The 17642-nt window shown below is 37.5% G+C and overlaps 1 protein-coding gene across 1 annotated transcript; it reads right to left on the reverse strand.

The window, feature by feature from the left end:
• Positions 1 to 1168: 1168 nt before the first annotated feature.
• EMC7 (ER membrane protein complex subunit 7) lies at positions 1169 to 17410 on the reverse strand. The gene is made up of 5 exons (XM_042942520.1): positions 17089 to 17410; positions 11393 to 11512; positions 6824 to 6962; positions 5436 to 5516; positions 1169 to 1640 (listed from the first exon to the last, which is right to left on the reverse strand). Exons 1-5 carry the CDS (start codon positions 17319 to 17321, stop codon positions 1488 to 1490), a joined length of 726 nt encoding a protein of 241 aa, XP_042798454.1. The 5' UTR covers positions 17322 to 17410; the 3' UTR covers positions 1169 to 1487.
• Positions 17411 to 17642: the final 232 nt, after the last annotated feature.

Consider the following 17642-nt stretch of genomic DNA (forward strand, 5'->3'; position numbering starts at 1 on the left):
GCAAATTTTGACACCCCAAATTTTCAAATTTTTCCAAGATGATTTCCAGTCATATAACTATGACTCTCACTATATCCTGTCTCCTTTAAATTGCAACTTTCATTCAACTAGCATTCTAATATTTAAGTTATTTTCAATAAATGACTCCATTTCCAAAGACCTACCTAGTTCTACCATTGCCCAGTTTCCCCCCTTAATCATTCATAGCTTAACCAGTTTGGTAACTTTAGCATATAATAATACAAACACTATATGAGCTAATAAAATGTCCTGTATCAAAGCTTATGTCTTTAAAAGAAAACCTATGAACCTCATTTCAAAATGAACAATTGTACCTACTACAAAAGGGTAAATAAGAGTTTGGAATATTTTTTTGTCATTCTGGCAGACTTAATAACCTTAAGAAAGCAATAGGGGAGTTCTTTATCATAGAAGAGAATAGGAGACCTTTACTACAGTAATACTATAATAGTCTGAGTTCCTTTTTAATTAAAAACAAAAGGTATGAAATTTTTATAACTTATTGACATAAAGTTTTTGAGATAATCCTGATTGGAAAGTAATATTTACATTCCAACAACTCTGAAAATCAATGATGAGAGAGATGAGAGGATTTAAAAGGTACCTGTGCTACACTACCAACGTTACAACATGGAGCTCTAAGGTTGATTTTCCATCCTTAGTCTCCAAAAGGCTCTCCTACTGCTGCACTTCCTTCCCCTGGCTACACATTCCCTGTTACTATTTGGGCTTCCTCTTTCCATAATAAGCTCTGTTGAGGACAGCCACTGACATTCTCCATCTCTGAATCCCTCCTTGAAGTACAGCACATAGCTGATACTCAATGAATCCCAATGATGGCAACAAAAACTTAAAAACTGGTAACATCTACTCTAATTCATATATCCATACTCTGAAACTAACTGTAATAACACAAATTAAGACATCAGAATTTGGTTCGACCTCAAACATCAGGAAATGTTAAATGCAGGGCAGGGCTGATAATCTTCAAGGTCTGGCCATTAAAAAACCCAATGGTTCATGCTGCTCTAAAAATAGCAACCACTTCTTTTTAGATAGGAAAGATCAATTTCAAGCTTCATATAATGAAAGAACAAAGCTGTCTGGAATAAAAGAAACATCAAGTAAAGAAGAAATGACAAGATAATTCTATCTCTGGATTAAGACATTTTAATATACATAATGTATAGAACTTCATATAATTTATTAATGTCATTTTCTATAGGACACTGTAATTAATTCAGTGACATCAATATTGACCTTATACAGACACAAGATGAAAGCTGGGTTTTCTTGTGTACCAAGTACAAAACACGTGCTAAAGAATTACCACACACAACAGTTATAAGAGATCAACTTTAAGGATGACTCAAGTTTACAGTAGTTGCTTCACGGTTTTCCCTCAAGGCTTGGATGTCACCCAGTGTGGCCATGTCTGTGCAAATGCTATCTCTGGACTGTCCCAACTACCTCCTTTTGCCAGCCCCACTTTTGCCTGTTTTACTGCTGCCGCTGCTCGACTTGCCAGATGATTTTGAAGAGAAGAGTCTTGTCATGAACTCAGAAACATCAGGCAGTTCATGGTTGGAATTCAGCATATTCATTGACTGTTCCATCTCCTGCAAGAAGACAAAGTACAATAATACAAAAGGCACTGGGATCCTTCAAGTCATTTAACAACTAATATTTCCATCAAGGAAGAAGAGGAATAGAACAAGTAGGAGCTACTGGTTCTCAGCAATGTTATACCCAATAGGACTTCAGAAACCATGTTTCTTTCTTTTCTTCTTTCTTTCTTTCTTTCTTTCTTTTTCTTTCTTCCTTTTCTCTTTCTTTCATTCACCTAATTTATTGTCAAGTTAACATACAGTGTACATAGTGTGTTCCTGGCTTTGGGAGTAGATTCCCATGATTCTTCATTTACATACAACACCTAGTGCTCATCCCAACAAATGCCTTCCTCAATGCCCATCACTCATCTTCCCCACCTCCCCAAGCCCTGCCCGCCCCCACTCCCCCCATCAACCCTCGGTTTGTTCTCTGTATTTAAGAGTCTCTTATGGTTGGCCACCCTCTCTGTTTGAAACTATTTTTCCCCTTTCCCTTCCCCCATGGTCTTCTGTTAAGTTTCTCAGGATCCACATATGAGTGAAAACATATATCTGTCTTTCTCTGACTGACTTATTTCACTTAGCATAATACCCTCTAGTTCGATCCACGTTGTTGCAAATGGCATGATTTCATTCTTTCTCATTGCTGAGTGGCATTCCATTGTGTATATAAATCACATCTTTTTGATTCATTCATTCATCAGTTGATGGACATTTGGGCTCTTTTGATAATTTGGCTATTGTTGATAGCACTGCTATAAATATAAACATTGGGGTACATGTGCCCCTATGAATCAGCACTCCTGTATCCTTTTAGAAACCATGTTTCATACCTCCTTTATACTACTAAGCATTGTGATCCTTTAATAAATGTCCAATAAATCTTGCCTAGGGTTTGATTTGGCTTATGTTTTCATAAACAGTACTTTCTATTATTATATGTGACCATATTCCTGTCATCTCATTTTATGCTTTTCTTTTTTTAATTTTAGAAAGAGAAAGAGAGAGAGAGAGAGAGAGACAGAGAGAGAGAGAGAGAGAGAGAGACACCATGAAGTGGGGAGAGGGGCAAAGGAAGAGAGAATCCTAAGCAGGTCCCATAAGTTCCATGCTCAGTGCTGAGCCTGAAATGGGGCTCAATCACATGACCCTAGGATTATGACCTGAGCCAAAATTGAGAGGTGGACACTCAACCGAGCCACCCAGGTGCCCGTTATTTTATGTTTTCTGATTAAAATGCTTTCTGGGGCGCCTGGGTGGCTCAGTTGGTTAAGCAGCCGAATTTGGCTCAGGTCATGATTTCACAGTCCATGAGTTCAAGCCCCATGTTGGGCTCTGTGCTGACAGCTCAGAGCCTGGACCCTGCTTTGGATTCTGTGTCTCCCTCTCTCTCTGCCCCTCCTCTGCTCACTCGCTCTCTCTCTCTCTCAAAAATAAACATTAAATAATAATAAATAAATAAATAAATAAATAAATAAATAAATAAAAATGCTTTCTTACTGTTTTAATGGGTGTTTTCTTTCCTTTTTAAATTTTTTTTTTTACCTTTTGAGAGAGAGAGAGAGACAGTGTGAGCACAACCAGGGGAGAGGCAAAGGGAGAGACTCTTAAGGGGGCTCGATCTCATGACTGTGAAATCATGACCTGAGCCGAAATCAAGAGCTGGACACTTAACCTACTGGGCCACCCAGGTGCCCCTAAATGAGTGTTTTCTTAAACTCATGCTTTCTTTAAATGCATATAAATAAGAATATCAGAGGTGCCTGGGGGGTTCGGTCAGTTAAGTGGTCAACTGTTGATTTTAGCTCAGATCATGATCTCATGGTTTGTGAGTCTGAGCCCTGTGTGGGGCTCTGTGCTAATAGCACGAAAGCGTGCTTGGGATTTTCTCTCTGTCCCTCCCCTGCTCGCACTCTCTCTCTCAAATAAATAAAAAATCATTTAAAAAAAGAGTATCAATCTTTAATTATATATCAAGGCTATTAGAAAAGTTCGGAAAATAACTACAGCATTTCCAACACTTAATTCCTAAGGCCCTTAGTAGTAAATCTATGAATACTACTATGGACCTTAACAGCATCTAAAGCCAGCAATAAAAATGTTACAAACAAGTCACTGGCAGGACCTCATAAGGATCTGGCACTTTTATTTTGAGGTTTTGTCCTCTCTCTATTTAGCCAACAATCAATAAAGTATTGTTCTACCTTCAACAATATTGATGTAATATATGCTACATATGAATTTTATGTAACATTCCAAAAATGAACTTAAAATAGTATTAGTTCACACATGGAAAAAATAGCAAATATTATATTATCTCTCATGTAAAGTTGGACACCACTAGGATATTAGCTTAGGCTTTCTCTCCAAAGGTAGAATTTATACATGGGTTCTCAAGGAGAATGTGCTTTTACAGATATGGACAGGAAAAGAAACATTATAAGCATAAATCAAAAATGTTAACATGCTCCCCCCGAAAAAAAAGTTAACATGCCCTCATAATCAAATATATATTGTAACAAGTCTTGAGACCCTGCAAAAATATATCATCAAATCTATGTTTTAATCTGTTCAATTCTGAAGCTCTTGAATAAAGAACTTTTTATACTGCTTACTATGTGCAAAGCACTTTGCAAGGAATGAACTTTTAATCCAATGTGACCTCTAATGTTTCCTTCTATTGATGCCACAGAGAGTTACCTGGCTTAACAGATACCAGGATTACATAGGATGTATACTTTCTGACCAACACTGAAGCAAAGATGTCAAATTTGGCAATGAGACATTATGAAATATCTTAAAACTTTCTTTAATCATGAAGCTTTTTCTGCTGTTCCAGCTTGGAATAAAATGCCTTGCCTTCTACAGAACTTAATCACCTACTACCTCAGCAAGTATTTTTATTTATTTTATGCATATCTTATTTTCCCATTTAAAACACAAATACACTCCCTCACCCATACACCCACAATCCTCTGACAGCAAGAGAAAGTATTTTATAAAGCCATGCTATTTCCTACTCTTGACTCTGAACTCATTGGCAACAGGGATGATATACAATTCATTTTTGTATCCCAGTATCCATAACCTAAACATTGATTAATAAATGCTCATTCAGCAAAAATAAGGTGTCAACACATCAATATATTACATACAGTGGAAAAACTTAGAACTCAGGAGGTATTTGTTAATCATTTCCAGGTGGAAGAAAAACAATGGTTTAAAAAAAATTCTGAAGATTTTATGGAAGCCAGTATTTCAGAGACACAAAGTAGTGGCACTAAATTTGAAGCATCTTATTTGGCAATCCTCTGCCCATTGCCAAACCAGTATAATTTGGGGGTAAAGAGTCTGGAAGTCGCTATTCTATTTTCTTCCCTTGGTTATCCAAATTTGTGTGCGTGTGTGTCTGAACACATAAACTAAATGTGTACTCTGAAGAGTTTTGTAAAGTAAAGGTAAATTGTAAGAAGCTATCATTTTGCAAACTATTTGGATTGGACTACCAGGATTATTATGCATTTCAACTATTTAACAAGTGAGGCACAAAGAGAGCAGTACTAGGCAGTGTTTTAGCTGTACGAAGAGACCCAGGCTTTTATCAGGCAGAACCAACTGAATTTATCTGGTCCAATGGAAACAACTAACTAATACCAGGAACATAATACTGTATTAATACAACCTCTGAATGAATTTGGCTTGGGAATTAGGATAAAGCTAAAAAACCAAAGCCATTCAGCCACAGTGAATGATTCAGGCATTGGAATATGGTTCAAAAATTCACAGTGGGGGCAATCACCTTACCCGTCTCATGTCAGGATCACTTGTGTTGACCACTTTGGGCAGAAGCACAAATATCAATAATGGAAGAACCATCATCATAACCTATGGAAGAAAAAAAGAAATCCAGAAAATGTTTTTCCCCTTTAACGGCAGAATAAAATCTGCATTTAACAACCCATGATGAAATTAAAGATTCATATGTTATATATAGAATAAACCTAGCAGCACCACCTCAAATCTACTCATTCAGCCTGTATGATACAGGCGCTAATCAATGTCTGACTACTGTAGAGAAGAGCCTTATCTATGTGGATTTGGAATTTATAGACACCTCGCTTTATATTTGTGCTTACAGTTTTAACACAAACCGTTTGGAAACGTAACTATCTATTCACTTTCTTCAATTTGCAGTCTGGCATTGGGAATAGCGACCCAGCTGGTCTCTTTCCAGATGACTTTATGGTTCTTGAAGAAAATATTATATTGCCCGTTTAATGTACATTCTCTCAAGACTGCAATATAGTACTAGATGACTAGTTTTGAAAAATGACCTAGAAGCTTCAGCACTGTATATGTTTCCATGAATTTCAGAAATGAGAACATGGAATCTATTTCTCAATAAACTTTGGAACCTCATTGCTGGTTTCTCCTATTCACTCTACCTTCCTGCTTCTTTACTCCTGATAGCAGATTCTAGGTACTATTTATTCCTCTCAAAAAATGTACAGTCCCCAAATATTCCTGTTTGTGATCTAAATAGCCATCAGCAAGGACTATGATCACCACTTAGACAATTACAAGATAATAATTCAACTTCCAGAAGCAGGAAAAAAAAGTCAATTTGTTTCTAAAGAATGTATTCTATTAGTGATTTATTATTAATGGATACCATAACATCATTTTCATACCAGGGATTTAGTATATGTGCTGCCGAAGCGAGCACTTCATACCAGGGATTTAAATTACCACAGAAAAAATTCTCTGTTTACCACACATGTGAAAAAAGGAGAAAGACCCTTACTCAAACCATCAATAGTAGCTGATTAATAAATGATGGCACATTCATCAGTGGACTTACATGCAGGTAGTATGAAGGATGAGACTGCTAACTCCATGGGACTTACCACATACTCTTATTCCATTTAAATTTTAAAACATTTCATCATAAATAAGTATTTATCCCATTTCTGTTGCACATTTCAATATCAAATCTATTGTGCAATTCTCACCATATTCTTTTCATTAGTATTCCTAAAGCTACTATTTTTATGAAATCAATAAACTTCACAATTATCCTTTCATCTAACAATCTGACCTCAGCTTTCTTTCTCAGAGGGGCTAGAAATTTTCAAATTCCTAGATTCAAATTAGAGATTTGTAAAGATGTTTAACTGTAGCCTGATACATACCATTGGGTTCATTAGAAAGTCTGTCCAGCCCCACGATTCCCTTTTAATAAAGTAAGAAGGTGGGCCTGAAGATTTCATTTGGAGAGGATAGGGAAGTCTGACCACTTCTGATGTTTTGATGTAATTCACATATCTTGCTCTGATGAAGCAACATGAAAAAAGCATCAGTAATTTTATCAAAAACATTACTAGTTAAAAGAACTGCTTATATTAACAATGCCTTATAATTACCTTTAAAATTACCATTTTTCTAAAATGCTTTGGCATCTAAACTTTTGATCTTAAAAATTGGATTAAAGTAGCTTTATCTGTATTTCTAAAATATTTAGCAAAATGTAGAGAGAGAGAGAGACTTAGTTTCTAGCTGTAACTCTTGTTATTACCTAGTCCTGTGGGGCTAGACAAGTTCTTCTCTGGATATATCAAAAGCTCTTTTAGAATTCTTCTAACTCTAAAGCTCTTTGATTATATTTAATAATAAATTAATTTTGTTATAAATATACAAAAATGTTGTATTTTATTTCTTTGGCTGTCTGAGATATGCATTAATGAGCACACCCAATTTTTAAGTCTAAAATTTTGCAGAAAAAAATTATGATTTAAGAAAGTCCTGCAAAAGTACCATAGGTAACACTACATTTTCACCAGAGATGTCACTAATTTTCAACGTTTTTTATTTATTTTTGGGACAGAGAGAGACAGAGCATGAACGGGGGAGGGGCAGAGAGAGAGGGAGACACAGAATCTGAAACAGGCTCCAGGCTCCAAGCTACCAGCCCAGAGCCTGACGCGGGGCTCGAACTCACGGACCGCGAGATCGTGACCTGGCTGAAGTCGGACGCTTAGCTGACTGCGCCACCCAGGCGCCCCCGAGATGTCACTAATTTTAATCGAAACTCTCAACATGTTCATACATGTTCCAGTCTACTTTTTGAAAACTACCTCCTCTTTTCTCTCTCATTTCCTCCCTGAACTTCTATTTGACACCAGTTAGAACTTTTTCTTTCTTTCTTTTTTTAAATTTTTGGCAGAGCACAAGCAGGGGAGGGGAGGGGGGAGACCAGATCCAAAGCCAGCTCTGAGCTGACAGGCTGACAGCCTGACAGCAGCAAGCCCAATGTGGAGCTCAAACTCACGAACCGTGAGTTCATGACCTGAGCCAAAGTCGGACACTCAACTGAGCCACCTAGGTGCCTCTAGACCTTTTCATTTTTTACTCTGCATCTTGTTAAATTCTTTCACAGTGCCCATTCCTTTATGTGTACTGTATTCTGGGTAACTTTTTTCCTATCTGTCTTCCAGTTCACCAAACCTCTGTTCAGTTGTTTAACATATGCATTGAATTTTGTATTCCAAAGCCTGTATTTATTGTAGAAGTTCTATTTTATTCTTTTTCAAATATCAATGGTCTGTTTTTGTAGTATCTTACTCTTACAACAATAGATCTTTTATTTGTTTAGGCATTTTAAATATACTTTAAACTATTTCATAGTCCATATCCAATAATCCTATTATATAAGGTTCTTATATATCTAATTCATCTGCTGACTCAATGTACATTGTTTTCTTGGGTATTTGATAATTTTATTTATGTGTGGGCCTGAAAAGAGAATATCTCCCTACAGAGAGTTTATGCATTTGTCTTCACCAGGAGTTCAGGATTATGACCAGGGATGATCTTGTTAATTGCACAGCTTGAGAGTTTCTGGATCATGCAGGAAGTAATAAGTTCACACCGCAAATTTCAGTGAGGGAGGACTGTGACTATCAAATTTCAGGAGAGATTTTCCCCTTCAAAAGGCCAGGGCTAGATTGGGAGACTAGTGGATTTTAATGCCAAGAGTCAAAGGGGGAATCGAGTCTTAGATCTAATTCTCGCCCAAAGCAAGCCTAAGGCTTACCTCTTACCTACATACTGCTAATAAAATCTAAGCATTTTGGTTAGAATATCAAAACCCCCAGGTAGGAAAGTGGTTTATGGTTTGTCCCCCAGGGATTTCCCTTGCTCTTCTGGGAGCTATATATTTAAAAGGAAATGTCTGTCATGTTACCATGCATGCTTACAAAATATTGGTCAAGAATATGAGGATTTTATATGAATCCCACTCTGCTCTCTATTTTGTTCCACCCCCAATTATTAAAATGATAAGAGCCTCGTTTTTTTACCTATGCTTCAGGCATCCAATCATCAGGAATGGAACTGAGAATATGAATCCCACTGCTGCAACCAGTCCTTAAATGCTAAAGCAGGAAGTACTCTTTACCCAAAGCAAAAAGCAAAAAACTTTATATACAGAAAAATATTTCTATTTGCTTAAACTACTTAATGCAAAATTCAGAGCAAAAGTAAATAAAAATTATAGGTGTTAACAGACAAATATCCCCTTTTAACAACTCATTTCCTCCAGTACTGTTTTCAATATTAAAAAAAAAAACTTAAATGTGCATATAAGTATAGTGCAATCAACACACCCACCCATCTCCAAGCTTCCAATTCTAAAATATATACAAAGTCATAAGTCCTTTAAAGTTTAAATTTAACATTAGAATTTTACCTATATATTTCCTTAAAAATCTTTATGCCTTTAAGACATGAGAAATTTGATACCTAATAAGGTTCATCTACTCTGAAACAATTCATTTATTCTATCAAAAAATATTTATAAACATATTTACAAGACATTACCTTCAGTTCAAGCTTCACCCTTGCTCTAAATAGCCAACAGCAAGAAATACAATTAGAATTTGGACAAACTAGACTATTCTAAGACAACAATTTAACTTCAAATGGGGGGAAAGTAATTTGTTTTTAAAGAATGTATTCTTAGTGGCATCATTAGTTTCATGATAATGTCAAGAATTTAAATTACTACCAAATAATCATCTCTGTTCACCACACATGTTAAAAGAGGAGAAAAAAAACCCTACCTGTCCATTAATGGGCATCAGCATCAATGGACTAATATTCAGCTGATATAAAGGATGAGACAGTTCTACGTGTGGCTCACTCTATGTGAACTATACCATATTTACATATTATACTTTTCAAACTTTCAATGTCCATAAAAAACCAAAAAAGGCAAAGAAAGAAGAAAACATTTTAGGCATAAACATTAATGCCAATGTAAATATTATGGTACTAACTGAACATATCTCTATTAGATCAGCTCAACTTGGAGTCTCTACAAATCAACCTAAATATTTTTGGAACATATACCAAAAAGGTCAGTCATAAAACAGAGTTCCTCGAACCCCAAAATTATTTTTGCCTTTGCGAGACCTGTGCTTTATTACTGCAACAAAGAGTTATTTTGCAAAGAAGAGACATAACCACTCAAAATTCTTTCATATTTGCCATCATACTTCAATAAAGCTAGAAAAAAAAAGCAAATAAATAAAATTGTTTCATATATTTCCTGGTCATTAGGCCAAAGAGACAACTACTGGCATGGGACAATAAAAAAAAAATAAATCAATAAACTGGAGTTACAACAGAAGGAATCTGAACACTATGGACATCTATACAACGGATTCCAACTGCAAATGGATTTGTGGTATTCCACACACAGCCTGAATTTGTCCAGCATTCTTTTCTCCTCAACTTCAAAGCATGTGTTCATCTACTTAGAAATTCTGAAATTTTTTCCTAGTCTGCCAGCCTCTGATACTGCCCTTTCTTCTCTTCTTATCATGATCCTCACATAGATATAAACTTACAATATAATCAGTTTTCTCAAATAAAACCAAATTTCCACTGCACACTAAATATTTCAGAAAGAACGAACTGTAGAAATTTCTAGATCAATACAACTATTACATAGGTATTAAGGGTATTATGAAAATATCCCAATGAGAAACAGGGGACGATTAATATTTCTAATTTAGAAAAGTTAAATTATTTCCCACTTTAGGAATCCCATTTCAATTACAACTTCTATAGGGCTTTTGCTCTCATAGTAGGTAATCTTGCCTCTTCTCTATATACTCATATAAAGGAGCTTTAAAATAAATTTTAAAGCAGAGAAGGAGGAAGTTCAACTTTATAATATTATCAATGCACAGATTAAAACAATATAAGGAGGGCACCTGGGTGGCTCAGTCGTTAAGTATCTGACTTCATTCAGCTCAGGTCACGATCTCATAGTTTGTGAGTTTGAGTCCCAATCAGGTGAGCCTGCTTCAGGTGAACACCAGCCCTGCTTTGGGTAAAAGCCGCTTTTCTCTCTCTCTCTCCCCCACCCCTCTCTCTGCCCCCTCATGGGATTCTCTCTCTCTCTCTCTGCCTCTTGCTCACTTGCATCCTCTCTCTCAAAACACACACACACACACACACACACACACACACACACACACACACACGCACACACACATCAATATAAGGATATTTTAGGGGGAACAGAGTGAGAAAAATTTTTTAATTAAAAACAATATAAGGATATTTTAATTGTTTTAAGGAATACCTGTAGTTTAAATGAGAAAACTTTTCAATCCTAACTATAAAATCCAAAAGGAATATAGGAGGTATTCAGTAGTCTATCCTTTAGTAAAAACTACATCAGGTACCCTTACCTCATTTTTCCTTTTGAAGTGATATCCACTCGGACAGGATCAAACCTGTAAGCTGGAGATATAACTTCTACTACATAAGATCCAGAAGGTATATCATGAACCACAAAACTCCCATCTGTCCTAGAAAAATGAAAATCGTATTTAGACACTTTGGATCAATAGCTTGTATTCTTCTTTTAAATCATGTTAACTCCTAAATCAACTCCCCCCAAAATGACGTTCAGAGCAATTAGCAAAAGAAAAAACAAACAAACAAAACCCCACAAAAAACTGGCAAGAATTGTCCCTACACTTCAGCTTCCATAATCACACTGCCAGACTTCTGAAAATAGCCCAGAGCACTCCACAGGAGCAGAGAATCCTGACATAGAAAATACTTCTAATTCCTTCTATGTGACAGTGATATAACAGGAACACAGTTCCAATTCTGAAGCCATATCTTCATTCAAGGGAAATTACCACTTTACATTATTACTACAGTATTAGGGTTCCCATTTTGCAATACCCTGCAACAACTTCTTAATTAAAAAAAAAAATGGCTGGCACAAAAACAGATACTCAGATCAAAGGAACAGAATAGAAAACCCAGAAATGGACCCACAAACTAATCTTTGACAAACCAGGAAACAATAGCCAATGGAATAAAGACAGTCTCTTCCAGCAACTGGTGTTGGGAAAACTGGACACAGACATGCAGAAAAATGAACGTGAACCACTTTCTTACAGCACACACAAAAATAAACTCAAAATGGATGAGAGACCTAAATGTAAGACAGGAAGCCATCAAAATCCTCGAGGAGAAAGCAGGCAAAAATCTCTTTGACCTCAGCCGCAGCAACTTTACTCAACACGTCTCCAGAGGCAAGGGAAACAAAAGCAAAAATGAACTACTGGGACCTCATCAAAATAAGAAAGCTTCTGCACAGCAAAGGAAACAATCTGCAAAACTAAAAGGCAACTGACGGAATGGAAGATATTTTCAAATGACACATCAGATGAAGGGTTAGTATCCAAAATCTATAAAGAACTTATCAAACTCAACACCCAAAACCCAAATAATCCAGTGAAGAAATGGGCAAAAGACATGTATAGACACTTCTCCAAAGAAGACATCCAGATGGCCAACCGACACACGAAAAAATGTTCAACATCACTCATCATCAGGGAAATAGAAATCAAAACCACAATGAGATACCACTTCACACCTGTCAGAATGGCAAACATTATCAACTCAGTCAACAACAGATGTTGGTGAGGATGCAGAGAAAGAGGATCTCTTTTGCATTGCTGGTGGGAATGCAAGCTGGTGCAGCCACTCTGGAAAACGGTATGGAGGTTCCTCAAAAAATTAAAATAGAACTACCCTACGACCCAGCAATTGCACTACTAGGTATTTACCCAAGGGATACATGTGTGCTGTTTTGAAGGGGCACATGCACCCCAATGTTTACAGCAGCACTATCAACAATAGTCAAAGTATGGAAAGAGCCCAAATGTCCATTGATAGATGAATGGACAAAGAAGATATGGTATATATATACATATACAATGGAGTATTACTCAACAATCAAAAAGAATGAAATCTTGCTATCTGCAACTACGTGGATGGAACTAGAGGGTATTATGCTAAGCGAAATTAGCCAGTGAGAGAAAGATAAATATCATAGGACTTCATTCATATGAGAAATTTAAGATATAAAACAGATGAACATAAGGGAAAGAAGCAAAAACAATACGAAAACAGGGAGGGGGACAAAACATAAAAGACTCTTAAATATGGAGAACAGAGAGTTACTGGAGGGGTTGTGGGAGGCGGGGTAGGCTAAATGGGTAAGGGGCATTAAGGAATCTACTCCTGAAATCACTGTTGCACTATATGCTAACTTGGACGTATATTAAACAATAAATTAATTGATTTTTAAAAATAAATGGCTTTTTTTTCTAGTTTTTGTTTGCATTTTGTTGTCTTTCTTTCTAAAAAATGGGGTATTAAGTACCATTTGTTCCACTTGTTACAAATAGCTCCCATCTACTTTGGTTACTTTAGTTTGGATATATAAAAGTCTAACAGGGGCGCCTGGGTGCCTCAGTTGGTTAAGCGGCCGACTTCAGCTCAGGTCATGATCTCGCAGTCCGTGAGTTCGAGCCCCGCATTGGGCTCTGTGCTGACAGCTCAGAGCCTGGAGCCTGTTTCAGATTCTGTGTCTCCCTCTCTCTGACCCTCCCCTGTTCATGCTCTGTCTCTCCCTGTCTCAAAAATAAATAAAACGTTAAAAAAAAAATTTTTTTTTTTAAAAGTCTAACATGTTTATGTAGTTAAAACCACCTGCCTTTTCCTTAATGATTTCTTCTAAGTCTTCTAGACTTAGAAAACCATCCCATCAAGAGCTGATAATTTCAGGTTCATAGATCAAAATTAATTTGTTTTGATAATGAAAACTGACATTCTGAGGAAAAAGAAGTTTCTGTTTTAGGAAACAAATGATCCTAAAAGGATTGGCTTTATCAGATAATTCTCAGCATAATATATTAAATAATCTTTCTTAAATCATTAGACTCTCTCAAAGCTAAAGCAGTAATTGATTCTGCAACATGCACAATATTTACTAAAATGTAAGAGGAAAACATATTCCTTGCTACTTCAAAATACAAACTAAACTAAAACAGAATCGAAATAAAGACACCAGCGTGCCTGGGAATCTCAGTCGGTTAAGCGTCCAACTCTTGATTTCAGTTCATGTCATGATCTCACAGTTTGTGGGATCAAGCCCCTCGTCGGGCTCTGTGCTGATATTGTGGAGCCTGCTTGGGATTCTCTTTCTCTCTGCCCCTCCCCCACTCTCTCTCAAATAAATAAACATAAAAAAAAAAGTAAAACATCAAGTTCACTTATTACTGGGCTGGATGTCTTTCATTTGCCCTTCGGACCCACTCTCCACCCTTCTCTTTGCAGACTGGAGGAAGGAAAGAAAGAACATGAGCTTAGCATATTTTTCCCCACCTTTCTCCCTGAGAAGCCACCTGTGACTTGTTTTGTCAAGTGACACTGCTCCTCTCAAGGCAGTCCTTTCTTCTACGTCCCAGTAAACTTTACTTCCCCTACATCCTTCAAGCTCAGAGGTGATAATAGCCTTGAGGCTGTAAACTCTAGAGTACTGTAAAATCTGGTTTCCCTACACCACGACTATACTGTTTAATCCTTTATTTCGACTTTCCTGGAATTATTCTAATTTGAGTGTATCTTCTGCTTCTTCACAGGACCCTCAGTGAACAAAATTTCAAAGCATTTTTCTAGGTCCAGAAAAAATTAATTAAAGCAATGACTGTGCAATGCAAATAACAGAACTGCCCAAAGGAAAAAGCAAATCTATTTTTCAACCTACAGTAAATATTTTACTTTAGAAAGATAATATACAAATTTTATAATGAAATTTTAAAACTTGGTTTTACAAATGGACTCTGCAATATGTAAGCCTTGTTGGATCCTGATTTAAATACATAAAAGCATTTTTCAGATAAATGAACGAGGTATTAGATGAAGTTATAGCACTATTATTTACTTTATTAAATCAGTAATAGTATTGTGGGGGTTTTTTCAAGCCCTTATCTTTTAGAGACACATAATTATGTTTTTTCACGTGAAATTATATGGTGTTTAGGGTCATATTTAAATATTCCAGAGAAAAAAATTAAGTACAGAGGAGACACTAAAAAAAAAATGGTAGACTGGGATGTGTACCTAAGTATTCACTAAACTACTGTTTATTTTAGCGTATGCCTCCAATTTTCCATAATAAAAAGTTCCAAAAAAGTATCGTGCAGAATTTTACTATGTCAAAAAACTGAAAACTACCTAAATGACCCCAAAAAGAAGATGTCTAAATAGATTATGATTTATGTACACAGTGATGAGAGCAAGAAGTGGCACGAAGCATCCTCAGTCAAAACTCCCCTCATCTCCATTAGCCAAGACCGATGCCACCTCCAACAAACATAAAACTGCATGCTAGTTATGCATAACATGTACAAGAAAAATTACCTATCCCTCTTTGGACAAGTTTCCCACCATAAGCTCCTCACATTAATTTTAAGCTTTCTACATACAAATGGAAGAACATGAAATGGTATCAGAAGCTGCTCACAAAATATTAACCGGAAAAAAAAAAAAACAGGTTACAAAGTACTATATATTTTACTATTAAAAACAGGTCATATGATTACAAAAAGACTGCAAAATATACAACAAAATGTTAAGGCTTGCTACCCCTAACTTGTTATGTTTTCTTCAATAAACAGAATATTTATACATATTTTAATTTTTTTTAAGTAGGTTTCAAGCCCAGTGTGAAGCCCAATGCCAGGCTTGAACTAAAAAAACATAAGATCAAGACCTGAGCTGAGATCAAGAGTCCAAGGCTTAACCAACTGAGCCACCCAGGTGCCCCAGCATACACATTATTTTAAAATTAAAAAAATTTTTTATGGTTTTTAAAGTAATTATATACTGCAGAAAAGAGAAGCCAAATGGTCAACTTAGGCTAGTTTTCCAAGGCTTAAGAGAGTTTTTTCATTAAAACATCATTACTTAGGGCAAACTCTAAAGAATACCAGATTCGCAAAGACAAATAGCATCAAAATACTGATTGTAACCTTGTTGTCATTATCTATTAATCTGGGATTCAAATTCTCATTCAACAGCACCTGGATGATCTGAATATCTGCAAATCAGATTTAGAAGTGTCCACATTTAAGTTGTCTGGGTTTCAAATATCATTTGCTGGTGGACAAACCTATCAGAGAAACATTTCCTTTCCTAAATATTTTCTTTCAGTTTGTAGTTTCACCTCCCAAGAAGCGATTGAAAGATACAAAACATCACATTTGTGCCTAAACATCTGAAAAGCAGGCTGCTGCAAAACTGGAGTGCTAATAAATTCACCAGGTCCTTTAATATAGGCTGAAATCCTATTCTGCTAATAGCTAGAAAAGACAGAAGCTTATAAGCAAATGTAGAGAAACCCCAGTCTCACATAAATACCAGCAAGTGTAATGTTGCAAATCCCTCGATGAATTCAACTGTAAAAAAAAGAACAACAATCCCACCTCCAGGCAAAAAAAAACGGTGCTTTGATTAGGGACTTCAGGGCCCATTAATTTGAGAAGCGGCAACGTTAGCCTCCCATCTTTGCCATCATAGAAGTCCCTTTGGGCTTTGAGAATTCCCACTTGTTTTTAGCATCTTTCTACACAAATCAAGCTGCCAAAAGACTGAAACGAATGCAAAAAAAAAAAAAAAAAAAAAAAAAAAAAGGCCAGATTCCAGGGAAGCTAGATGAGATGCAAAGAATTCAGCATGAGACAAACAAGGGGCCCACCTGTCCCCAGTGCCCAAGAGAGGTCGACCCCGTATGTGGCAAAAATGGAATTGAAGAAAACTGACCCCACTGCGCTGGCCCGGGGGCAAGCACCTGCCATCCTCATTTCCGAGGTCCAGGGAGTGGAGTGAGGGGGAAACGGGGGGGAAAAGCGTCGGGCTGCCCCCCCCCCCCAAGGTCTCCCAGCACACACCGCTAACGGCGCCCGCCCCTTCACCCTCCGACAGCGACGTCGTCAGCTTCTGACACCTGGCTCTCCTAGAGGGAATTCCCTTCCGGCTTCCACGCCAACCTCTTTCCCGCTGCCCACAGGATGCTCACTTAAGGAACCCGACGTGCTCTTCTCCGTCTACCAGCACTCGGGCTGCCGAGATCCAATCCTGGGGCTTCACCCCTGGAACAACCGCACGTCCCTCAATCTTGAAGCGATCTCCTATGCCGACCCCAATCCCTCCTGACCCATCGGCCGTAGCCCCAGGCAGCTCCGAGCTCTGGGTATCCCCTGATAGCAACAGCAGAAGGACGAAAAAGAAGCCCCACAGAATGGCCGCCATGACAGCGGCTCTCAGCGGCCAGACCGGCCCCGGAAGCCTTCCCAGTCTCCCAGTCGTCGCCGCCGCGGCCCGATGTCGTCATCACTGCGCGCCGGGTCTTGGCGCGAGCTGTGGGCTCAAACCCGAGGGAAGGACTCTTGGGCCAATCGCTTTGCGAGGCGGAAATGAGGCAAGGTACTTCCGCGAACTCCCCGCGCTCGAGATTGGAATGCGGTCTGAGGAAAGTGTCAAGTGCCTCGGAAAGGGGGGCCCCCCCACAAAGTGAAAGTGGTGAAGTGTGTTGCTGTGGCAGCCGGGGTTGCGCTGGAGTAAAAGACGTTA

This window comes from Panthera leo, chromosome B3 (genome assembly GCF_018350215.1).
Source record: "Panthera leo isolate Ple1 chromosome B3, P.leo_Ple1_pat1.1, whole genome shotgun sequence".
Classification (NCBI taxonomy): Eukaryota; Metazoa; Chordata; class Mammalia; order Carnivora; family Felidae; genus Panthera; species Panthera leo.

What these genes read in the sequence shown, in the direction of transcription:
- EMC7 (XM_042942520.1), bottom strand. Translation starts at nt 17,321, where the DNA reads ATGGCGGCCATTCTGTGGGGCTTCTTTTTCGTCCTTCTGCTGTTGCTA. An exon ending in ACTTCAAAAGGAAAAATGAG is followed by an intron (nt 6,963 to 11,392) that starts GTAAGGGTACCT and finishes TTGCTTCATCAG; the next exon opens with AGCAAGATATGTGAATTACA. An exon ending in GTGATCCTGACATGAGACGG is followed by an intron (nt 1,641 to 5,435) that starts GTAAGGTGATTG and finishes GTCTTCTTGCAG; the next exon opens with GAGATGGAACAGTCAATGAA.